This window comes from Manacus candei, unplaced genomic scaffold (assembly GCF_025592945.1).
Source record: "Manacus candei isolate 608988 ecotype Guabito, Panama unplaced genomic scaffold, ASM2559294v1 h1tg000017l, whole genome shotgun sequence".
NCBI lineage: Eukaryota > Metazoa > Chordata > Aves > Passeriformes > Pipridae > Manacus > Manacus candei.
In genome coordinates, this window is record NW_026138065.1 from 13,056,623 (window position 1) to 13,083,132 (window position 26,510).

Genomic DNA, 26,510 nt, shown 5'->3' on the forward strand with positions numbered 1-26,510 from the left:
TCTGAGTAGTCTGATAATTTCTGTAACCATGACTAGAAATTTTCAATGCCTCTTACTTTCTCTCTTAGGTCACCTGAGGAAGGAGGATATCTAGAGCAAGATGCCAGATGCTTTACTGTACCTTTTGCTCTTGTCTTTTTCCTTTGTCCTCTCCTACCACATGGGTCTCAGTTTTTCTGCACATTTCTGCTAATCTCTTTCTAAGTAAATCAGTGTCTTCATCTTGTCCTGATGGAATTAGTGTGATATTAGTGTGATATTTGCTACTGTTTTATATTTTGTTGTACTCCCTTGATTTCTCAACACACCAGGGTAGTAGTTGGTAGTATTTTAGCAACTACAGGCTAGTGCTTTAGTTACAAAATGCTGAAAGGAGTTGGTGTACTGAGTACACGAGCCACCCATGTGACTGGAATCTATGCTAGTTCTCTCAGGACAGAAACAAAGGAGTAGTGGGGTCACCATGGACATGTTTCTAGTAGCATCAGATGAAGTGTCCAGTAACATAAAGTTTGGGAAAACTCTGCTCTTTGCTGTGAAATTTCTCTACATCTGTTCCTTCTTTACCTTAACAGAGAATAAAATTCAGTGATTACAGTCTCATTTCCCAGAACAGAAAAAGTTGATGATAAAAGAAAGGAAGAGTTTTTTGTTGAAAGTAAGGTAAAGCATAGAAGTATGTGAGAATTCATTTATTTATTTCATCAAAGGAAGCAAAACAATTTCTGAGCTAGGCATCAGTTTGGCAAACACTAGATAACATACCTTCAAGAGCCACAGGGAGATGAGATCCAAACCTAAATAACTGTAGTAGTATTTCCCACTGAAAACAGCTGACTTGGAAGTAGCAAGTTCCCTTCATGCTTAGTTCTCCCTTGCAGACCATTTAATGTAATGGATACAACATAAACCTCAGATGAAAACTAAACTTCACCACATTGAATAAGTACTCCCATATATCACCAGTCCCTCTCAAGCTTGCCAAGTCCTAGCTGTGGCAGTGTTCGTGAGGCCCCTTTTTGGCTCTGAAACTTGCAAGAGTATTTATGTGGTATAAAGTACAAGAAATGCTTCCATTGTGGTCTTTCATGTGATTATAGACAATATATGTCAATGTATGGAGGCACAAGAGGGCATCAGCTGTGTTTCTCTGTGTTTGTTGATGAGCTTGGAGAACAAAATTCCCTATTTCCAGTTCCTGGGAAGCAGACATGCAGAATTGCCTATTCTGTCTCTTGGCTCCCAGTGTGGAGCACCGCATTCCCAGAAAAGTATCCTCCAGGTCTGAAGCTTATTAAAGTCCTTAGTTTCTCATTGAAAGGCTGTGGCTTAGAAAGACATGCATTTTAGGTCCTCGCTTCAACCCCCAAACATGTGTCGTGTGTATTGAAAACTGTATTAACTCACATTTAAATTCAGGCGTGTTATCAAGATTTGAGTATTTCAGTTTCAAATGTTAAGTCTTTTGAGTCATTCTATCCTTTTGCTGGATTCTTTTGAATATAGGGATTTATTTTCTGTGTCACTTGCCCTGCATGTAAATCATGGTTTCAGACTACACCTCTGACAGGCCTGTGGCTTAGAGTTGTTGATCATTGCAAATTTCTCTGCAACCATAATTTAAAAGTACCTCTATTCTGTTTTACCCATAAGAGGAAGTTATTTAATTTCCTGTGCCCATCCTCATCCCCTCTGTGCTCTTTTGTAATGAATTAATCTACCTAATCAGTCAGGAAGTGTAGTGCCAAATGCAGTCAACATCTGGAGAGGTCCTTCATTTTTATTTGTATGTGATGAGCTCTGACTTGAGCAAACTAGGAGGCTTTGCTGGCCTTAGCTCAATGGAGACTCCCCACCCCAGTTATTACTTCCTTTCTTGCACTTAATGAGAATAAACAAGTGGAGGCTGTAAGAAAATGCTACTGATGAGACCAAGACAGAATTTTCATGACCAGAGGCTCGTATCCAGGAAGAAGCCTTAACATCACCCTCTAAGTAGAAGACACTGTCTCTAAAGGCAGAAAAAAAGCAAAACTTTGAGGCAGAAAATCACTCTCCTCACTGATGGTGGCCAGGCCACAAAAAGTTTCTTTTCTCTCAGATTAGATTATAGTTGTCAGGTTAACATTTTTCATGCACTCAGATGCAGTTGTCTTCTATTATAATAATGGCAAAAGAACTAGGTGGTTTAAGATTTCTGAAGCACTTAGGGTACCGAGGCTTGGGAGGCAGAAGCTCTTCATGATATCATAGTCTGTCTAGTTGTGTACAGAGTTCCTTTATGTCCAGCACAGTTCTTCAGTCCAAGACTGTACATACCCAGATGCCTCTTTTTAGTTTTCCACACAGAAGATACTTCTTTTCTTCCAAGTCTACAGAGAGAGACTTTTTCATAATGTTGGGTCTGCTTTGCATGTGTCCCATGTGCAGTACATGTGTACAAGTCCCTGATTTTAATGCACATATCACCAAAAGCAGTTTTCTGTAGTTATTCAAGTCCCAGTACATAAGAGGTGTTGCAGTTTAGGCTTCACTGCAGACACAGCTTCTCCTTTCAGGTGCTCACCTACATATGGAGTGCTATGATAGGGACAGGCTTATGGCACTGAGTGCAGAACCAGCACTTTCTCACTCCGGACTCCCTTCCAGCAGATGCAGCTGGTTGGCAGCTCTCGGCTCCCTGACCAGCTGTGTAAGAAGGAGCAGTCCCTATGCTGCAAATGGGTGAGACACAGGTGCTGTGTAAGGAGCATAAGATGGCAGCCAGGTCTCACATTCCATGTCTGAGAATCAATAAGGTTGTGTAAACAAATGTAAATCCAGACCTGGTCTTATGTGCAAGATTTTGCGTGTGAAGAAGCTGGGGTTGTTACCAAAGTACCTGTGTCATTTTAAGGCTTTTGTGCAGGAATACACTGTCTTTTTAGATCTTGTTGCTTTACTGTAAAACTTATGGATAGATAGTTACCCAATGAAAAGCAGTTGAGTTCCACTGAAGACAGTAGTGGAATTATATCATTCACCATTGACTGAAATTTCGCCTGTGTGATATTTTCTGTCTGTGGTGATTGTTGGCTTCTGAATATCCCAAGCAGAGCAGCATGCTGACTGCCTTTCTGAAAAGTGGGAAAGGTTGCGGTTGTGGTTGGAATACTTGAAGGGAATGTTGGAGTGTGTTCTTAGTATGATTTACTTACACTAGACATGAAACACCTGAGAATGAACTCACAGGACTACATGTTTTTACCAGAGTAATCCTGATGTTCCATGACTGAGGAAATGCATGTAGTCCATCTAGGGCAAAAGAGGAGAAGTACTGGATTTTGGGAGCATCACAGTTATCTAGCTTGGGATGTAAAAGGAGGGGAAAAAACAGATCTACCACTAGAGAATGGAAGTGCTAAGTTGCCAATCTTATGTCTTCCCTCTATTGAATGCTTGGGAGCTGTCATGATATCCTCTCCCTTAAGTCATGGACTAGGTCGGTATGTTTAGTTCAGAATTTTTGTGTCCGTGTGTTCTAATACCTTATCAGATGATTTGATAATACTGTTGTGTTTTGGCATAACTGCAAGTGTTAGGCAGCATGATATAAAAATAAAAAAATAATGTAAGGCTCTACTGTGGCCTTTTTCCTTAGTAAGATGTAATTAATATTTCAATGGTTTTTTTGTTCCATTATGACTATAACAAAGAGTCAGCAACTTTCTGGATTGAGCCTGAAGGCTGCTGAAGTGATAAAACACTGAGATGATATTGATAGTAGGAGTCATACTTGCTAGCTGGAAGGATCAAATAATTTATCTTTATTTCACCTTTCTGGAGCTTTTCCAGCTACACTTGGATACAGAGTAGACAATTTCCTACCCTCCTCTTAGAACTGAACCAGCATTCTCATATATTTCCTGCCACTTTGCCTGCTGACTTAGAGTAACAGAGTGGGCCCTCTCCAGTAGAAATAGTGTCAGCAGCAGTAGTACAGGGATGTCTTGTTGCTCCAGCACTTTGGAATGGCTTCTCTGAGTATGATTTCTGCCCTTCTGGAATTTCTATCCTTCCTTTACTTCTCTGTATTAGTGTCTTATGTTTTTCAGAACTGTATTTGATGGCTTAAAAAATCTATTAGGACCTCATTCCTCATCTTCTAGAGAGGATATTCAAATCAAGATTTGGTCTGCTGAGGAGGGGTGGGAGGCTATTATAAATCAGATAACAAAGGTAATTTGGGATGAAAATATGCCAGCTGGAGATACGCCTGTGAGAAATGACAGAGGAAAGTACTACATCTTACAAAGACCGTGTTGGCCAGATTGTAACTGGACAGAAGATTGTGATAAGGAGGAACAATGTTTTCCAAAGTGCTGAAGAAAAAGACACAACAAATGAAGTAGCTGTGGTGCTGAAGGGACAGTGAAGACAGATGGCAAAGATGGATACGATATGGGACAAATGCTAGACCAAGATGATCTTTTGGCAGTGCTTTTGAAGAGAATGAGCTTGTGTGGTAATTGGGGGAGGTTGGATGACAGATAATTGTTTCTTCTGCAGCTCATAGAGGAAGGACCAGATCTGAGATTTTGCAGAGGTATGTTTTGATATTTAGCGTGATGACAGCAAGAAAGGGAAAGCCGGGTCCATGTAGCTGATGAAGAGCTTATAAAATTTATAGTAATTTATATAATTTATAATAATTTCCCACCCGAAGCTGGAGAAGCAGTGAAATTTTCAAGTGAAGAGAAAAGGCTGGGAAAGAGGATGGGACATAAGTGTTTTGCAGGACAGGAGTTATCCCTAGGGAGGTAGAGTCTAGCAGGGGTTTAAGAGGAACTGTTAAAAAAATAAGATAATTGAGTGGAGAAGAAGATAACAATTATGAAGTATCATCTGTTTAATATGTTGACTCAGATTATTTTCTGTAGTTGCTCACCTAGTAACAATTCATATCAGATATAATAATTGCTCAGATGGTGTATCATATAGGCTGAAGAGTGTGGGGAAAGGGTGTATAACTGTGTCATACCTCTGTGCCCTTCTATAGGTGGATTCTATCTTCAAACAGTACTCAAGGTTTGTTGTTTATTATTCAGGGGACCTGTTAAGGTAATTTGGGATTGCTCTTACAGCATTGGAGGGAAATAGCCTTTTTTATCATTTGCCTGGTATGCAAGGCTCCAAAGTGGGGAGCACAAGGTACCACAGGGGAGGCTGGTTGGATGGAGTAGCACCTTTTTAGGGTACAAGATTTTCAGATCAGCAGTTTCCTGGCATCTTGCTCCACACTACGTAAGGGGCAGATTTTGGTGTCATTTACAGGAGAGGTCCTTGTGTTCATCCTTCAGCATGAGGTGGGAGCAGCACATGGAAAGCAAGTGTCAGAAGGTGCTTTTTTTGTCACTCATCACACCAGACTGCCTCCACAGCTGCTCTAGCTTTGATGTTTTATCCTGAAGTAGTACAGACAGATGCCTTCCACCTGGCACAGGAACAGCACTGACCCAAAGCTTTTAATGCTAGCTGCCTTGTTTTCTGTAAATGAAAAGTCTATAAGCTTTCTGGGAGGAAAACTTTTCAAGAACATCATCTTTTTCCTAGTTGTGTAAGCTTACAGGAATAGCTAAATTCATGCATTTGTGCATTTGTTTCCCTTGTGAGAAACAGTAATGCTTCTTAACCCAGTTTTAATACAGAATTGGAGCCACATTGAAAAGGTGCTGAAAAGATGCAGCACATGTAGGTTACAGGCAGTACAGGAGTCTTCCAGTGTCAAATGTGTTGTATTTGAAGAACCTGGGAGCAAATCTCTATTATTGCCTCCTGCTCTTTTCTACTTGTTTTTTTTTATTAGGGAGGATCTGATGCAAGACTCTACTGCCTTCCTGGGCAGACTTCCCTTACTTTCACGTGTTGACCCAGTGGTGTATGCAAAAAGGCCCTAATCAACATCTGTATATTCTGTGCACTTCTACATTAGAGGAACTTAAGGACGTCTTTTAATTTTGCAGCTTCCCATCATTTTTTGACCACATAAAGGGAAAGGCTGCCCACAATAACCACCTTTTGAAAAGAGCAGTGTGCACAACAATATTATGTAATGGTTTGCGAGGTGGAGGTTTAAAGAATAATTTCTCCAAAGGAAATTACAAGGGGAAGGCAGATTGCAGTTTCCCAGTTTGGAAGGTGTCCAGGGAGATCCCTGAGTCATGGAAAATCCATTGGGATTGCTTTAGTGGCTATGTTTCAGCATTACCTCTTGGATTAAGAGCAACAGCTGCATGAGTTAGTTTGTTGGTGTGAAGTTGTTGGCTTCTACATTAATGATGAGGGAGAGCTTTTGGACTGCAAATGCTTAACCAGATAGTAAATGCAATTATGATTTGTTGTTAGAAGATGATGCAAGGCACGTGCTCATTCTTCTCTTATTCTTTTTGTTGTATTTTGTGAAAGTTTCTGGTAATTTCTTTAGTAGAAACATTTAGAGAAAGACATCTTGGCTGGTGTTTTCTTAAACCCAGTGATGTTAGTGCAGTAGTTTCTGTTCTGATTATCAGAATATTTGAGCAATGAGACAGGACAGGGTGTGAGTGAATAACCAAATATACTGTCATGCTTTCAATTCACTGTTTGACTATTTAAATACTCAGTTTGTACGAGGGAAGAGAATTGTGGAATTGCCCTCCACTTCAACCCAGAGGAGATAACAGAAGCCAATATGTGGATGATGTTCTAGCTGGTCTGAACTGTAAATACAGATCATCTCCATTTATTGAAGTAGAAGTTAATAACTAGCAAAAAGGGGACTGATAGGCTTCTCAATCTGTTCTATGTCTGAAATCTGTGCTGTAGATTGTAGAATGAGCCAGTGTTATTGGCAGTCTAGCTGACAATTTAAAAGGGACAATTTCATCAATATTTTGCATTGGAGTAAATCCAGAGTAAGTCTGCTCAGTTTAATGGAGTTAGGAGCATTCTGATTTCTGGTTTGCACTACCAAATTTGGAATACTAATTCAGAGAGCAAGAGAAGAACTAAAACTAGCTTCTGGTTTCGCTTTTATCTGTGTAAACCTGAACTTCCACCAGAAATTTTGTTGATTTTTTGGAGTTCCTTTGAGTTTACCCTATGTGTAAGCTTGAGCATGTGTTTCTTAGCTGCACAATCAAAGCTCAACAAGAAGTTAATTTTGCTCATTAAATTCTTAACCAACCTCCCAGTTCCTCCTGCCCTTTTACGTAATATTTTATCAGAGATTTAAAGGTCAGCCAAGCTCTGACTTACCCTTGTTTTCCTCCATAGGGGCATATGGCAAATAGGATGCACACAAGAGGATAAAGCTGGGAGGAGAGGAGTAGGTAGCACTGATGCCCCTGGAAATTCAGCCTGCCTTTGGCACAGGGACGCAGCAGCAATCCCCAAGCCACAGTTTGAGGGTTGAGCCAGCAGGACTGTGTTTGGGCAGGAAGTGATCAGAGAGGTGTGTGCCTGTGTGCTTTGGCACAGTCCAAACTGTAAATTGCTCTAGCTAGGAACCTTCTCTGAACTCATTAGTATTAAAACAGAACAGAGGACACTTTGTAGGGAGGGAGAGGGTGGAGAAGCCGGAAAGGTAGCAGTTTAGACGGCAGTTTCCTAACAACCTTTCCCACAACTACCTTCCCATACAGGGTCTCATCTAAAAGACCTTGGCATGAAAAAGAAACCCTGGCACAGGGAGGGGGAAGGGAGGAGGGAAATGAGGGGAGGGGAAAGAAAGGAAATGAGGGGCGGAAAATGGGCACTGTGCTGAAACAGCAGATTTTATTGTTATTTAGTGTTATATATGCTGATAATAGAAGGTCTGTTTGAGAGAGGTATTTGATACAGTGTGTGTAATCAGAATGTGGAGGTAAATGCAGTATTTGTCCTAGAGGACTTGCGACCTGTCCAGTGAAAAAATGTATCAAGCGGAGGTTTAACAACTTCAGTTCTGTTTGGTATTTTCATTTAATTGACTGCATGGTGAAATACAGAGCACACCTATTAACTTTCCAGATCATAGAATCATAGAATGGTTTGTGTTGGAAGGACCTTAAAGATCATCTAGTTCCAACCCTTCTGCCATGAGCAGGGAACACCTTCCACTGTACCCAGTTGCTCAGAGCCCCATCCAACCTGGCCTCAAACCCTGCCAGGGGTGCAATATCCACAGCTTCACTGTGTAGCACGTTCTAGAGCCTCACCATCCTCATCCTCATAGTGAAGAGCTTTTTGTATAATCTAAACATACACTCTTTCAGTTTAAAGCCATTCCCCCTTATCCTATCACTCTATGCTCTTGTAAAAATCCCTCTTCAGCTCTTTTATAGCCCCTTTTAGGTACTAGAAGGTGCTGTAAGGTCTTCCTGGAGCCTTTTCTTCTCCAGGATGAACAATCCCAAATGTATCAACCCTTCTTCATAATAGAGATGCTACTTGCCTTCTGGTCTGCAGGCAAACATTGTCAGATCATGTTGAACTTCTTCTCAACAAACACCCCCAGCCCTTCTCCTTGGGGCTGATCTCAATCCATTCTCCACCCAGCCCATACTTTTGCTTGTGCTTCCCCCAGCCCACATGCAGGACATTGATCTTGGCCTTGTTGAACTTCCTGAGGTTCATACAGGCCCACCTTCCAAGCCTGTCCACGTCCCTCTGGACAGCAGCTTTTCCCCTCCAGCGTATCAACCGCACCACACAGCTTGGTGTCACCAGCAAACTTGCTGAGGGTGCACTCACTGCCACTGTCCATGTCACCAACAAAGATATTAAACACTGCTGGTCCCAATACTGACCCCTGAGGGACATCACTCACCACTGGAACCATTGACCACAACTCTTTAAGTGTGACCATCTAGAGACTTCCTTATCCACCATGTGGTCAATCTGTCACATCCACATCTCTCCATTTAGAGAAAAAGATGTCACGTGGGATAGTGTGAAACGCTTTACACAAGTCCCTGTAGATCATGACAGTTGCTCTCCCCTTATCCATCAGCACTGTAACCCCATCACAAGAAGGCCACCAAATTAGTCAGGCATGATTTGCTTTTAGTGAAGCCATGCTGACTGTCACCAATCACCTACTTATTTTCCTTATTTTTCCTCTGTAAGTTTCCTTTTTGTATTTGAGTTTGTCCAGGACATTCTTGTCCATCCATTTAGGCCTCCTGGCTTTTTTGCTTGATGTTCTCTTTGTTGGGATGCATTGTTCCTGAGCTTAGAGGAGGCAGTTTTCATATATTAACTACCTTTCTTGACTTCTCAGACTGCTGCTGTCTGTATCACTGATGCCCACATGAAACAACAGCAGTGGATAGAAGTCAGTGGACTGTACGAGGCTTGGTAGTTTCTCAGTGACATCCCAAATATGAGTCCTCCCCAGTGAACAGCACATCTCTCTAGAGTGTGTCACTAGGCACATATCCATACTGTGGCTATGTTAAAAGGTAAACTTAAAATAAGATGTAGAAATTGTGTGAAAAAGGATCTGATTCAATGGGGACAGTTAAAACTCCTTTAAATAGCAAGTCTGGTAACTCAGGATGGAAAGGAGCCAGGTACACTTCTTCAGAAAAGAAACTAGGGATTATAGTGGATCAAGAGTGAACATAAGTCATTCAGGTTTTGAGGGTTTTTATTAAAAAAAAAAAGAAGTAATTGACTACATGGAATATGTAACCAGAAATGCAGTCTGAAAGATGCATGAAATAATCTTTGCAGTCAGCATTGGTAAGGTCTCAGCTAGAACACTGTACCCACTTTTGAACAGTGCAAATCAAGAATTATGTACTTTGACTGAGGAGAGGCCAGAAGTGCTGGACATGGCCTCTAAAAAGACTGAAAGAGCTGGATTTGTTTAGCCTCAAGAAAGAAGACTGAGGAGGGACATTAGAACAGCCTTTAATAGGCTGAAAAACTGTTATCAAGAGGAAGGAAAAAATCTGCTCCCCATGTTAGTAGTTGATAGGGCCGGAAGTAATAGGCTTAAATTGCAGCAGCAGGGATTTAGACTAGACATGAGCCTGACTATTCAGTTTTCATCCCTGTCCCTCTCACTGGACTCATTTCAATTCACTGACATGGACATGCAGCCCACCTTAACAGAAAAAGCAGTGCTAATAGTCAGCTGTTTGCATTATTGTCCTCATATGCCCACCCATGTCCATGGAATGTCCCTCTCGCTCTACCTGTATTGTAACCCTGCATGGGAAAGTGCATGTCTAAGCCTTGATCTCTTTCTGTCTCTAAACATCTGTGTGTATTATTGCGTAAACAAGTACTGCTTTTCCTCAGACTTTCTATTTGGCCCAGCAGATTTTTGTGTCATGCATGTGTTTTGCCTGTGAAGGACAGAAAGATGAACAGCAGATGCTGGTTCTAGTGGCCTGTGAGAGGGGATTGCCGCAATATGTCTTGCTGGTTGTGTGTATTCGTGTGCTGCCAAGTCACAGACAGCTTTGAGGAGTAGGAGAGGGACAGGACTTAGCTGTTCTCCAGGAAACAAGGAAGCAATTAACCAATGATTAAAAAGCGAAAAAAGAAACAGTATAATGAGGGGTGTGTTTGAGGGTAAGAGGGGGGCCTATTAGTTGACTTTCTGTGAGATAAATTTCTCTATCAAAAAGCAGTGCCCTTGACAGATGAAAGTCCTACTCTGCTGCTAAGCCTTAAGAATGAGTAACTTCTGTGTTGGCAGGGTAGAGCAAAAACACATTTTCCAGTATGTAAACATCAGGTGCTTTCTGTCTTGTACTGTTATGACTGAGGATCAAGAGATTTGGGACCTTAGAACTGAAGGGGTTTTAAAGCTGCAACTTTTTGAAAAAGCAAGGAGGAAAAAAGAGTGTAATGGGAATTGCAGCCTTTTGTTTGTCTGCTTCTCTGCTTTACCGTCATATCTGTGGCAGTAGCTGGAATGTAAACATTACTTCCTATGCCAACAGGCTGTGTTAGCAACTCATGTGTGCATAGTGGTTTCATAGTGCACAAATGCAATGATAAAACACTGTGGTATGGGTAGATGCTACGTGATATGTCTTGTGTGTGTAAGGTGGGAGTGGCGTACACACATACCTGGAAACTCAACGATGTTTTGCTGTGATCCACCTAATTCTTATGAAATGTAAAACTGATCAAAATGTTACTCCCATGCTTCTCACTGTGTGCTGTTTCTATGTGCTTTACAAAGGCTGCTTTTAATTCCAAGGATTAGCACAAGATGAAAGAGCTTGAGGGGCAGGACTGATTTGGTTTTGGGTTGTTTTGCCTTTTCTTCATGGGTTATCAGTAGACTCAGCACATGTATCAGGTGCCCAAGTGGAAACTTTTAACCAACGTCCATCCGGAGGTGTGCTTAGCTGTGTGGGTGGTAGTGCTGTTGACTGATTGAAGACTTTTGCGCTGCTCATTGCTCCAGTTTGTACAATGGTGTAGGCAGTTTGTGCAGTCTAATGAGTCTCATCCACTGACAATTCAGACAGGCAGTCTTTCAGAATGCCTCATCGACCTCCTCAGTATTGGAAATGCACACTCTTCCAGCAGGCTGCCTCTTACATGTCAGGCTGGTGAGCTATGATGAACAAAGCAATGGAAGGAAAACTGTAGGGGAACAATCCAATACTGTCCCCTGGAGGTGGACACAGTGATTAAATAAGGAAGATTTATCTCTTCTATCTGAAGCTCTTCACAAAGAGACTGAGATTTGAAGAAGATTATTTTGGGTTTTTCTGTTGTTTTTTGTTAGGTTTTTTTGGTTTCTTTATTCATTCACTGAAGTTATCTCTGAAGCAGCTTTTTGGACCACTGCCTCTCTACTTATGATGAGAGTGTCTCTGCTCCTTCCTGACTTCCCTCCCTGGTGGGCAGAGGCAAACTTGCACGTGAGCCGCCAGACTAACTTGCTCATTATTCGGCAACAAGACCTGGCATAGGCATCAGGAACTGAAATATAAAGGTTCTTGGGGCTGTTGCTAATGTAAAAGCGTAGCTTTCATGCAATATAAGCCATGTTTTAGCAATGTGGTCCTACTCAGTTCATTTTTTAAAGCTGTAATAGTTATGCTGGACAGGATTCTCTGTTGCAAAAGCTTGTAGTGCGCTGCTGACAACATTCTCCCTGATCTCTTTCCACTGCTTCCTCTTCCTCTGAACTCCTAGGCATGTCAAGTGGCTTGAGTTGTACTTCAGCATTGGTTAACCCACTGCTTATTCCCTCTAAGTCATTACATATGAACATGAACCTTCTCTGGGGCCTGCCAGTGGCTGCTGGATGGGACCCCATGGTGTGTCATAGTCACTGTTTACTTGTACAAGATTTAAATAAATTCATCCAGAGCATAAGGCTGTCAGCTGTGCTATGCCACTTGGGAACACCAGTGGTAACTGGAATGTGGCCTTTTTGGGGACATGGTGACTGACATCTCTATAAACCACCTTGGGGAACCTGAAGCACAGGTATCATAATGTACAGGGAATTTATTATACTGGCAGCGGTGTATTGTACTTCATTTTGTAACTTGGGTGGATTTGATGCTGTTTAGAGACTGAGAGAGAATGATTGATGAGGTGGATGAGGGAGAGTGCATTTGTACATGACAGGTGAAAAGGGTCAAGGGGAATGAGAAGATGATTAGTGAGGGGAAAAAGAAAAGGTGTGTGCAAGAAAAAGGGAAAAAAAGAAGGAATGGGAATATGAACAGGAAGCAAGATAAGAATGGGGCATTTAACTAAAATTCATACAATGCAAGATATAACATAAAAATGATTGTACCCTTGGAACCTAAATTTTTGAGGTGAGTATGCAAGCAAGTTATTCAAATAAAAAGTCTTCAAATTTTGGAGCTTTTTCTAGAGGGTGTGAAGGCATCCAGATATAATTCCTGCCTTCTCAGTTTTCCCTATTGGATGACTCATGAAGAACCATTAAGATAATGCTGGTTTGATTGAGCAAAAGAAAAACTTCACAGCTGCGAAAAAATTTTTGCAAATACCATTGCTATCTTGAAAGGGACATTAAGTCAGATCTATCACAGAATCAGCCTGTTTTTTGAGGCAGGGAACTTGGAAGTGTTTGACCATCTACGGGGTTTGGTCTGTGGTTTTGTACTTTTGCAGGGCTTTGCAAAACCCTCTGAAACTTTTGGTGCTGGTCACAGGTCAGATAACTGCTGCTTTCATCTGTTCTGGAAATTCCCAAGTTTCCATTTTGAGTTTATCAAGGGAAAGTAGAGTTTAAACTTCCTGTGAAGCTTTGCCAGTTTGTGCCATCTGAAGATCTGGTTCTCATGGAAGACCTGGCTGTCCTTTTGCTTGAGTACCCATCGCTGTTAAAGAACCAATCAGTGCAACAGAGCTGTAATCAGACAGTCACAATAGACATCTCCAAACAGTAGAAGTGTTGAAGCCTATTTGCCTGTGTATTATGTCTTAGTGTTGGATTCTGTGGTGAAAAATAAAGATTGATTTCATCCTTTGAGAATGGTAAATGCATTTCATTTTTTAATAATTCTTTATTAATTGCCTGAATATGTTTGTAGGCAGAAATAAACTTTTAAAAAGTCAGAATATGCTTTTATATGTTATTAGCATCTCTCAGTCATAACAAAGCCATTAAATGTGAAAAACAGGCCTGGGGTGAATGCTTATGGGAAGGATATGCTTTCAAGAGCATTTTAAGTAAGAGAGACTGTGACCTACAGGTAAAAATTAAAAGTGTAACTCAAATCTGTAGCTGAAATTATAAAAAAGTGATAAAACAAGACAGTTATCCAACTAAACATAAGAAAATAAACAAATCTCCTTTCTGGCAACATATTTGTTATGCCCATATTAATCAAATTATTGCCTGCAGTAAACATATCATGTCAGAATTCTGTGTTTCATAATGCTGGAAATGCTATGCATGATTCATTATATGTTTAGGAAAACAAAACAAAACAACAGCCACAAGAAAACCCCAACTCCCCCAAAAAAACAACCCCACCAGCTTGTGAGGGTTGATTTGTTGGTTTTTGCCTTTTACAAAACAAAGCAGCTGTCTAACCTTAAGTCAGTGTGAAACTCCCCGGTGACCAGTAAGTCCAGCAGCCCGTGGACCTTGGACAAGTAGAACAGAATCCTCCCATGAGTGTCCAAACATCCCTGGAGGGAGGACCAAATTTGGAGCTCTTGGTCTCCAACACTGACTTTAAGTCAAGAGATGCTGGGGACCAGAAGCTGGGATTCTCTGTGTACTTCAGGCCTTGAGGTTTCTCCTTTAGAGAGGTAGCCATGTTGGTAGGTGTTAAAAGTCCTCCTTTAGTGGGTCTCTCTCCAAGTGAACCACTCTTCTACATCCCCAAAATCTTACTTTTTCTCTTTATTAATTTAATTTTGTGTCACTAAAAGAGGTACTGCTCAGTCTAGGTGAGAAATGCTTTTCTAGAGCTTCAAGTAGTGTCATTATTGAGCTGATGGCTGCCCAGCATCAAATCCAGCTTTCATGCTTTGATAAACGTTCCCCCAAAAACGGGACATAATGTGGTTTTAAATCCCACAAAGTACTGGTTTTATGTTTCCTACTCATTCCTCCTTCTTGTTTCCTTTCTTTCTCTCTGTCTCTTATTTCCTTGGGTTGTAGCCATTTTGAATGAGGGCCATCTTCCCTTTTGGCCTAAGAACTGGACTGGAAGTATTTGAACCTCAAATCCAGCTCCAGTACATTTTAAATGTTTTATCATTGAAATTCAATCTGTGTACGTAAAAAAAAAAAAGTCCACATGAAAGTGAAATTAACTGAATTAACTCTCAGTATATAAAATAAAATAGGAAATAGATAAAGGAGAGAAATGTAAGGAATATTAACTGGAGATACTTTACATCTCCCTCAGCCCAGCCTGGCAAATATCCTTTTAATCTGCGTTTCATGAGAACACTTCCACCTTCAAGTATTTTTAAGAGACAGGAGGCTGAGCTCCATTGTGCAGGGTCACGCTGGCATGAATTAATGGAACTGAGCCACCTTTCCAAGGCATAGAAGAGTTACTACATTTCTGTTGAGAAACTGGAACAGGTGATGGAGGAGGGAGTTCTCCCTGCTTTGTTCTGTCCATACCTTTTTCTTACCCCTTTGCACCCAGGGCATTTGGTCATGTTGGCTTCCCTAGTCTGGCTCCAACCCCAGTCTTGATGGCTGCATTCAGAGTTTAGTTCTTCACCTTTCATGCCAAACTTGGCAATTGCTTTCTCCTTCAATAGCTGCTTGCTGTCACTGAACTAACTCTAAGGTCTAAATCTCTGTATACTGACAGATCTGCCTCTGGTTGGGTCAGAATGACCTGTTCATGGAGCAGTCCTTCTGAAATTAATTCTTTCTGTTGTTCCTCCTGCTTCTCTCCAAGGCAGTAAGTTTCCTTATGTGCCATCTGTGTTAGGATCCTGAATGAGAATAGAAAAATGGTCTGCCTAATCCAAGGTCTTCTTTCTTAGATCTCGAGTTTTCCTGTGCAGTCACAGTGGTCTTTTGTTCATCTTTTATAGGAGGAGCAAAGGGATGGGAGAAGTAAGATGATTTGGAGGGTTCCAGAAGAAGGCTTCATGTCTCCTTTATTTTGCAGGGATTTCTTGGGGTTTTTTATAGGGTAGGATTTGATTGATGGTGATGGGGCATGTAGGCCTCTTCAGTTCTTCCCACTCCTTTCTTCCTCTCAGTGAAGGAGCACACTTGCCGAAGACTAATTTCAGGAAAAGAAGTTGAAGAGTTTGACTGCTGCTTTGCCTTCTAGAGAAGATATTTCTTTCCCTGCTGAATATTCATGCTTGCTACCTGTCCATCTGACCTGGAGGTTAGAACCCAGCATTTTACCTCTTAACAAACACTAACTTTCAAAATTAAGGGTAAGCCATCTTCCCTCCATGTGCTATTTTCCAGTCAGATATGTTTGGGTTTGCCTTTGGTAATATGCTTTTGCTTGCAATACCTGAGCAGTTTCCTTGTTACTATGTTACCTGATCTAATGTGATGGCTTCTAAACTTCTTTTGACCTAATCTACCCTCTTGAGTCACAATAAATTAGTGTGTGGATGCACTTTTTTTCCCCACTGGATCTTCCATCTTTTCAAACTAACTTTCTATGCCTCTGTCCTGAAGAGCGTGTCATGGTATCAGAATACTTAATTTCATGGCTGGGAGTTGCATATTCTCATTGTCCCATTGAAGGCAGATTGTTCTTTATGCCCCTGATACTGCCAGTGTCCAAGGCAGTGTCTAGAAGCTGCAGTGTCAGAATCCTGCCCTCTGACTGGTTTTAGTCAATAGGAGTATTCCTTTAATGAAACAGTTGTCTTGGACTGTATTGTTTGGGTACATCATTCAGTTTTGTGCACAGCTTCTGTTTAGAGCTTCTGCTGCTTGTCTGACCTGCCACCAGAAGCAGAAAGAGCACTCCAGAAAAGAGCTCAATGGATTAGACAACCAAGTTAGCTACCTTGTATTTAAAAAAAAAAAAAAAAAAAAAAAAAAAAAAGAGAGGAAAAAAAAAGTGTTAAGATCTTTAAGCAGTTCAATAAAATCATAATTTTTTCAAAGAATCTAGTTGAGCCCAGCTAGCTCATTTCAGATATATTTCTGGCCTCTGGTGCTTCTTCTAAACCTGGCATTTCTGATTCCCTGTCTGCCCCTCCTTTTCCTCCCGCATGCTTGACCTCCAACAGCATTCCTTCGCTTGTCTTAAGGCCTTACATGTCGTTTCACTCTCCCTCTCCCCCCAAGAATGTGATCCTGGCCTGAGCTTGCTAATTGTGTATAGCAGGGATAAAACTCCTTGCCTTGCTTGGCTGCCCCCTTGTTTGGAAACTCACCCTAAACATTTCCACATGGTTTGCACTCTTTTTGCACAGCTACTTTTTTTTTCCCTTTAAACTTTTTCTTGTTTAAAATAACCCTCCAGCTTCTTCTACCTTGGGCTGCTGGCACTGACCTCGCCTTGTTACTGTTTGCATTTCTTTTGTACCTTTTTGCAGCTTAAATCTCTATGGGCTTTTAAATCTGTCAGCAGCCGCTACCAGGCTCAGTGTGCAATTTTGCTCACTGTTTTCACAAGTTTCCCAGCCCTGAATGCTTTCCAAATGAGCCATTGTTGGGCTGAGTTAAAGAGGTATTGTCTCTGCTTGGACAAGGTTAGTGTGGGTGCCAGAATCTGCATGTGCAGCGATTTTTGTGCTACAATGTCATTTGATGTTGGACCCCTGGGCTCTTCCTTCTCCAAACATTTCAAATATATGGGGGGGACACACCAAAGCCTTGCCAAAATCGATTTATTGAAATATTATTGGAAGATTTTCTTTATATTGATGAAACTCTGATTTATACCTCTTCATCCATCTCTACTCATGCAGACTGCTTGCTCTGAACACCACTCTTTTTTGATCAATTCCATTATAAGCACCTGAAACCAGTAGCTGTGATTGTAGCCCTGTTCTGGTCAGTGCTGCATAAACACAGAGGGAGTAGCAATATCTGCTTTCATGGTTTCTGAGATATGTTGTATGGGAATAGAATCTATTTTTATCCACCTTTTACAGAGGAGAAACTGAAGCTGGGGAATTTGGTGGTGTATCCAGAGGGTGCTCTTGACAGAGTTGGGAGTCGGTTCCAGATCACAGCATTATCTTTTGTTTCACTAATGTAAGGTTGGCTTGGCTCTAAGAGGGTATGTTCTACTGAACTTGCTATTCTTAACAGACACTGAATTTGCTGCTCTGATCAACCTAATGTGACACTGTGGGGAGAGAGGTTCTTTATGTTGAAATGATGGTTGTCTTTTGATAGGGACTATGTGGTTCAGAGGACAAACATCTGGAAAAACATTTCAACCTGTAGGTTGCTGATGACATTACTGTCACTAGACAACTGTCTCATGAACTTTGCTTAAAAGACGCAGTAATTTAAATGTTTTCCTGTCGAAGAGCAAATTAGTACTGCCAGCTAGGAATTTAGCATTTCTTTAAGTGTCATAATGAATGTCTGTGTCACATAATCCAGTGCTTTGAGTTTCTCACTTCATGACTTTAATGTGATCTTTCCCATTCTTGACTGATCATTAGTAATGGAAGTTTGAAATGGGAGTTGTTCTGGCTACCTCTCTTCATAGGTTCTGCTCTGACAGGGAGAACTCAAGGTTCCTAACAGTTACCAATGCAGCTGTTGACTGTTTTTTTTTTTTTCTGTTTTTCTTTTTCACAATCTCCAGGATGAATTGGATCTCACAGACAAGAACAGAGAGGCTATGTTTGCACTCCCTCCAGAGAAGAAATGGCAGATTTACTGCAGCAAAAAGAAGGTACTACTGTTGTCCTGATTGGAGTAGCTCACCAATGAATTCTGTGTGCATGTCCATAATTGCATCTTGATTTGAGCTATGTGTTTATTTACCGTTTACTCAAGAACATGATTGAGTGATGTAAGGATTTTTATCAGTATGGATATGGCACAATTTTCTTATAAGTAGTGTATGCTTAAAAAAAGTTAATGTCCCATTTTGAATTTTTTACATGTTTGAGGGGTTTATTTTGTTTTATTGTTTGTTTAGGGGTTGTTTGTTTTGTTGTTTGGTTTTGGGGGTTTTTTTGAGCTGAAAGAAAAACTATCATGAAAATGTTTTAAGGAATTTTTTAAAACTTTTATAGACTGCTTAGAATAAAAAAAAGTATTGCTGAATTCTTTCAGGATGTCTTCAAATATCTGAAAAGTACACTATAATAGTGATGTCTTAAAACTTGGTAGTTCAAGGTCTTCCAGAGCTTGTAGGAAATGTTCCCCATTGCACTGGAAAGCAAAGATGACCTGCTCCTCTCAATTTCTATGAAATACTGCTCCATTCAAGATCTTCAAATTTCTGACAGACCAGTAAAGGAACAGTAAATCAGAGGTTGATGTATCATACTGGCAATTTTGTCGCTGGCAGAATGATGGCCAAACGAATTGATAAGTTGTATCACTGTTGTGAAACTTCTAAAGGAGGAACTTCTGCAATAATGATGTGTTGGAAAGGTTTTACTGCTCTAGGAAAACAGACACTTGGAAACAAAGATGGCCCCAATAGCATGTATTTATTAGCCATTAATGTTAGGGGGAAAAAGGTGTGGTGTGTTTGTTGGTTAATTTTATTTCCCGAGTGTGCAAGTCATGCTGTGAGAGCATCAGTCTTTATACATAAGTTTGCATAACAGAAGGTGAAAGAGGAAGTTTAGATTCCAATACTGAACATGGCAGATTAAAACTCTGCTCGTGGTCCTTCTGAGGTTGTTTGCTGCCTTTTTTTCCTCGAGGTGGGACAATGAGGTTTCTTACCATGTAATTAAAGAAAACCAGACCAGCCAGATGGATGTTTTGCATTTAGGGTTTTTGTTTGGTTGGTTTTTAACTTCATACAGGGAAGTTAATAGAAATAAATTAATTAGTGCCTCTGAGCTAGCGATAACTCAGGACGTGCTTAAGAGCAGTCTAGGCTCAGTTGTCTTTAGTGCTCTCTCTATTCTTTTTCCCTGCTGGTACACAGACCTTGCAAGTGGAGGGAAGTTGCAGGCTGCTGTGATTAATGTCTGCTTTACATTTTTGCTGGCCAGCTCAGCTGGATTTTTCAGCTCTGGTGGGAGAGGATCTATTTGTAGCCGTCTTAGAGAACCCCACATTCCACCTCCCAGACCAGTGTGCCTTGGCAGGAAGATTTGTGCTTTAATGTATTTAATATGTTAGTTGGATTCAGTCATTACAGTGGGAGTGTTGTTGTTGTTGGTTTCGGTTTTTTTCCCCTCTTTCTAAAGCAGTGGATTTGATATAAGAATCTTAAAGACCTCCAGAGTTAAAGAAGCTGCGTACTGGAAAATCTTTATAATGCATTTATAGTGCAACCTCATTTAGCTGAACTCCAGCTATCCAAAATCATGTGCTAACGGGAATGAGATACCATTGCCAGATGCCTATTCATTACATTGTAGATACTTTCAATTACTTGAAACCTTAACTTTCCAATGTTATTCATTGTTTCCCTCACAGGCACTCAGATGATTGGTGTGACATCTCTCTGTAGCCTACTACTTAATCCACCTATCATCAGTGTTTTGCAGTGAAAGAGAAGCTTATTCTGGGCTTCGTTTTAAAGCAAGGCTGCCTTTTCCCTGAAGAATTTGTAATCTAATTTTAGCCACAAAGGGTCCAATTTCTCACTTTGCAGAACACTACCAGCTATCCAGGACAAGACCCCAGAGAGCTCTGTCTTGCTGATGTTGGGTTCTTTGAGTTTTCTGGGAAGCATGGGCTTTACACTTTGTAAGGTGGCAACTGAAAACGCTATGAACTAGAAGGTCAAGTGCAGATTGAGACAATTGTTCACAGTCATTAATCTCAGGTGCCTTTTCTAGCTTAAAAGTAATGGAAAGTTGGAGCTTCCTGATTTGCTCTAAAGGTGGCGACATTAGTGGGCTGCTAAATGTCACTTGCAAAAATGAAGATCAGTCATTGCCTTAGACACACATTTATCTTGGCAGATAGATTTTAGATATCATCTTCTATGGTACCTGATCCCAATATCTTAGCAGAAAATCACTGTTGTATTAAAAAACTCGTTCCACCTGTTTCTGATACCAAGCCTTTCTGAAGAAATGAGGGAAGACAGGTACGTCTGTGCATTGAAAGTTATATGCCAAGGGTACAACTTGCCAGTCAACAGTCCTCAGTACTTAATGAAGGTTTAGTTCTGGACTGAGATTTCATAGTTGTGGGTGATATCTACGGAGGAGCATTCACACAGTGTTATACAGCCATGTTTGCTTTGGTCGCTTCCGGCCATTCTGGATTCCTGTCTGAAACTCTAGTAGCTTTAACTACCAACTGTAGGGAATGCTTTGCTCTGATTTGTGGGGTAGCTACTTGCAAGGAATAAAGGCTGCTCTGTTGGCAAACACTAGTGTGTTCTCAGTCTCAACTGTTCTCTACCTTACCATTAATCAGTATAGGGTGGACAATGAGAGGGGCAGTTGTCTTAATTTGCACCAGAACAATCATTAGTCACCACTGGTGGACCCTGACATTCTACCCAAAATACCAGTACTACATATTTTAGATTGCCTCTTCCTCTGTAGTATGAATTTCCCCTGATATTGAGTACTAAGTAAAGCCATATGTAGACTATACCAATTATGATATTCTCCCTTAGTTCAGGTACTTTATTCTGGTTTTGTTTAGAATAGTCTTCATATCTCACCATAAGCTGAAATTTAGACTTTCATAAAACATAAATGCACTTGTGTAACTCTTTTCTGTAAAATTATCTCTAGATTTCCTACAAGATATAAGTTTTGCAGGAATTAGATCAAGCACTAGATTGAGCTTTCAGATGTATTTATTTGTTAATTTCAGATGTTAAAATTTAGAAAACCATTGTTCTTCAGTGTTCTTTTACCAGAAGCTGATGTATATAATCTCATTAAATACTGATCAAATAATTATATGGAGAGAAAAACTTGTGAGCTCAGTTACTTAATCCATAAGTGAGCTTCTACTGGGATCCTCAAGAGGGTAGAAAATGCAGGTATTCCACCGTTTCAGTACACATTGCTTCGGATGCAGTCTGTGTTTCTGAAAATGAGGCCTCATTGTATGGGTGATAGCTTATTGCCTTCTGAATAATCCTACAAGCTGTTAGACTTTTTGCTATTGGAAAGCAAGTCAAGTTGTTTTCTTTTTATGGCCTTTCCTGCCTCCAGAGACTAATTTGTAAGCCTTCAGCTGAGCAGATTTTAGTAGTAAGCACACGTATTTGCAGAGTTAAACAAGTTAGGTGTTTTTTTTTTACTCCAGTCTTTCTTTGAGGAAAAAAAATGGTAGCAAATCTCTTTCCAAAGTACAGTCAGGCTAGACTAGCTGTATCCTACAGTTTCTTTCCAATCGAACAAATAAACCCAACAAAAATCTCAATCCTAATAACTGTGTTGACATCTCTTAGATATTTTAATGTTATTTTGCATTCTTGGGATTTTAGTTGTACCATAGAATAGCTGCTTAGAGTTGACTATGCTTTATCTACTCAAGTGAGATTATTCAAACTCAAGTACTGAAGTAATAACCAGCACACTGAAACTTTCTGGAACTAGGCATTTACTGCATCTGAAAAAGAGTACGTGCTTATAATCCTTAAATTTATTCTCCTTTTTCTATTATGGGAAAGAGATCTAGAGAAAAGCTTCTCCACAATAGCAAAATAGTATATAAAAATGTTGAGAAAAATTTATCTAAACCGTAGTCTGTAGCAGTCAATAGGCAGAAAAGAAATTAATTTCCTTATGATGCCATCCCCTACAATTGTTTTTTTGAATATCTGTCAATTATATATTTCATCTACCTGATGAATAAAAGAACTAGGAAACTGAATATGCAAGTAGGAGTCAGGAAACTCCTTGTTTCCAAAAGTGTTTGATTTAAATTATTGTATAATTACAAAGACCTCATCATTCTTATGTTTATACATAAATGCATTTCTGTCTATCTGAATGAAAGAGTGGCAAAGTTAGGAAACTTTTTGGAAATGTTCTGGCTGTGCCATCCTCTCATTCATTTTCCCTGCACTGTTTACACGTGCCTTGGCTGCATACAACGTTTCTTTTCATTTTCCCATTTCCCTTTCTTTTTTCCTTCCCCCTTCTTTTTTTTTCCCCTTTCCCACTTTTCCTGTTCATTTTTTTAAGATAGAGTCTTAAAGATCTGAATATATTTTCAGTTCAAATGCTGTTCATTCTTTTTCTTCACTGCACTTATCTGTCTTCTAAGATGTTCTTGTGGTGAAATCTCTGGGTTTGGATGAGCTCACTGCAAAGAGCAGGAAGGATGGAGTAGAAGGCACTTTTGTGTACTACATGTTACATTACACAAAGAGTCCAAGCCCTTTCAACTGAGGTCACAGGCCAGTGCTGAAACCACTGAGGCTACAGTCCAGGTGAAGAGTGCCTCAGCCCCAGATGCCCTTCTGGAGAAGATTTGCATCTCTCCCACAAAGCAGCAGCATTACCTTTTATTCAGTTCCATTTTCTAAAATGAGGGCTCCATCCTCATAGGCTTCAGAGTACTCTGGAGAATCCTAGGATTAGTCAGACTAACTTTTAGTAGTTTTACCACCATCTTTTTAAACCATTTGCAGCTCATTTTCACAAACTCCCACTTTGGTCCCATGCTAGCTATCTAACATTACTGAAAATAATGTCTACATGCCCAGTTTTGTTTTTTTCTTTCTTTGGGAGTCTTGCTTTGAGTTTTCCCCTTGAGGTTTAAATCGTCAGCAAAACGTCACCATAAAAAGTCCTTCATCCCCATCCCCTGCCTGCCTTCAGATTCTTACAGACTAAAATTTTCAATCCAAACCCAGGCTGTATTATGGCTATAAACCCTGCTTGAAACTTGAAGCTGAGGTTCCAGCTTCCAGACAGTGCAATTTACCCTATGCTTTGTATTCATCCTCCTGTTAAAACTATAAATATAAAATTTAATAATGTTTATAATATAGATATATATATATTTATAATCTACTGGAGGGATCTAAGCTGCTTTTGTAGCTTTTGATGTACTTACCTTAGCCTACCAGGGATATTTAGATATTGTATTTAGATAGGAGTTAATTTCTTTAGGTTCCTGCTTTAAAGTAGGAGATATACATGGAAACCACAGAATCACAGAATTGGTAAGGGACTACTGGTGGGGTCATCTGCTGCAGCCTCCCTGCTCAAGCAGGGTCTTCCTAGAGCACATGGCGCAGGATTGCATCCAGACCATTCTTGAATATCTTGTGAGGGAGACTCCACTACCTCTCTGGGCAATCTGTTACAGTTCCAGTGCATGGTCACCTGCACAGTAATGAATTTCTTCCTTGTATTCATGCAGAACTTCATCTGCATCAGTTTCTCCCTTTTGCCTCTTGTCCTATTGTTTGGTACCACCAAGAAGAGCCTTGATCCATCCTCTTGGCACCCTTCCTTCAAATACTTATGGCTGAGAGGGGACTTCATCAATGTCTCTTGACTTGCTGGCAATGCTCTTCCCGATGCACCCCAGGATCCCATTGGCTTCCTTGGCACCAGTGCACACTGTTGGTTCATGGACAGCTTGTTGTCCACCAGGACTCCCAGGTCCTCTTCTGCAGAGCTGCTTTCCAGCAGGTCACCTCCCAGCCTGTAGTGGTGCAGGGGGTTATTCTACCCCCATTGCAGGACTCTGCATTTGCCTTGTTGGATTTCAAACAGTTCTCTGTCCACCTGTCCAGCCTGTCAAGGTCCTTCTGAAGGGCTGTGCAGCCCTCTGGGGTATCGGCCACTGCTCCCAGCTTTGTGTCATCAGCAGACTTGCTGAGGAGGCCTCTGCCCCTTCATCCAAGTCATCAATGAATGAGTTAAATGATACTGGACCCAGTATTGAACCTTGGGGGGCACTATTAGTGACAGGCCTCCAACTAGACCCTGTGCCACTGATCATGACCCTCTGGGATCTGCCATTCAGCCAGTTCTGAGATATTCAGAGGAAGACAGATATTCCCTAAAGAAGAGAGAAAATGGATCTTCATCTGGTCTCATTTAGTGACACAATATGCCAGATGAAGATCACACCACTGTATTGTCTGAGTGTGGGTTTTTGGTTTTGTATTGTCTGATCTCAGCTATAAAAGCCTTTGGAGTTCATCCTTTCTGTATGAAGAGTGCCAAGCACGTGGTTGTCTCATAATAAATGAAGTGGGTGGTTTGAAGTTGTATTGTTTTCAATTCTATCTTGCAGTATTTTTTCCTCTTTGAAATACTCTTAGAGTCTGTTATTGATTTGGAATATTAAACTGTTTTGGTTATGGAGTTGTAGCTTTAAGGAGCATTTAAAGTGTCTCTTATAAGTTCTCTTCTTTAGAGTTGTTATTTCATATGCTGTATTGGGGAGCAGACGGGAACACACCAGATGGTTTGCTGCAGTATTTGAGAATCCATTTGTAATGAGTGCCAGTTTGATGAGGCTTGGATGTGACTTGATGGAAGTTTTTCTCCCAGCTTAGCATGAAGTATTGAGGGAGAGTGTGCATGGGTGTGGGGGTAGGTGCTTCTACTTTCTTTTTACTGTGAAGTCTGGAAAACGCACAGTAACCCTCACAGCATGTGTAAGAGCCTAAAAGTAAAAGCAGTTGGAGGCTGAGTGCCCATGAGAGAATGGGCAGTAGGAGGCTGAGTGCTTAGTGTGAGGGTATTGCTGGCTAAACGATGAGTATATCTGATGACCACAGGGCAAAGGCCAGCAAAGCCACACTGGAGATGTAGAATTAGACTTTATCTGAAGTCTTTGGTGCATCAGAAAGTTGTTTCTTTTCCTACTGATACTTTAGAAGTTTGTGACAGAGGTTCAGCTCTTTAGTCAACATTTTAATTTGACTCAATATTCAAACCTTGAAAATGACCTGAACAACCTGATCTAACTTTGAAATTAGCTCTGAGGCAGTCCCTTGTTCCCAAGCACCCTTCCATCCTAAATTATTTTGTGATTCCCTGAACTGACCATAAATCAAATTAGGAAAGCAGCTGATTGGCCCTATAAAGAAAAGGGGCAACACTAAGGCTCTATGCACTCTACTGTACGCTGTCCTATATTACTGCTATGAGACCAACTCCTTGAAATAGGCTGTAGCAGATGTTATTTGGTTCCCTCCCAGTGCCTGGGATCCATGGTTGCTTTTTGTCTGAAAGACTGCGTGACTTCCTTAGCTCAGAAGGCTGCTGGTGAAACAATCTGAAATGTGGAATTTCTCAAATGAATTCTCTGAAAATAGACTTGCTTTCAGTTAGCCTAGGGCTCACTGGAAATCTCATAACACTGGTAAGTCACAGTGGGAGGATGTTGCCCTTTGCAAACCACGACATTCCTTCAGCTGGATGTTTGGAAAATGCCAGCAACTGTGGAGTTAACTTGCTTTTTTCCCACCAGCATCTGTTCCTTTTTCTGTTAACAAAATTATTTCATGCTCAGATGTTTGGGATGATTTGTTAGCTTGATGTTGACATTGGGTCATTTCAGTATCTTTAGTCTAGGTATGGCAGACAGGCACATGGCTTCAAAAATTACTTTGTTATAAATGCAGGTAGGCTTTAGAGCAGTAAATTGAGAAACTCTGGCCTATGACAACCACAGGACAAGCACTGTAATGGAAAACAACAAAATGCAGCAAGAGTGTCACTAATGCAACAAATACACTCATTTTCTCATTAGTGGTGTACTTGGGTGTTTCACTGTGAAAAAGCAAGCAGTTTGATTGATGGTACTTGTTAATCTGTGTCATAGACTGAAGCAAGAGCTCCCAGATTTGGACAACATCATTAATGCAGTGTAAAGTAAAGCCTAAAATGATATACATTTCCTTCTACACCATTTAATGCAGAGAGTGTGTTCTCACTGGGAGAATAAAACTTGAGATTCATGTAAGACACCATCTCGTTCTTTTAGAGTT

General features: G+C 40.7%; 1 protein-coding gene across 6 annotated transcripts in view; it reads left to right on the forward strand.

Moving 5' to 3' along the window:
• The window catches only part of DAAM2 (dishevelled associated activator of morphogenesis 2), a 221,433-nt gene that overhangs the window by 104,359 nt on the left and 90,564 nt on the right, over positions 1-26,510 (forward strand). For all 6 annotated transcript variants that reach the window (XM_051782852.1, XM_051782850.1, XM_051782854.1 and 3 more), the window contains one exon: positions 18,243-18,332. In XM_051782852.1, the coding sequence (XP_051638812.1) occupies positions 18,243-18,332 (90 nt within the window). The remainder of the gene's footprint in view (positions 1-18,242; positions 18,333-26,510) is intronic.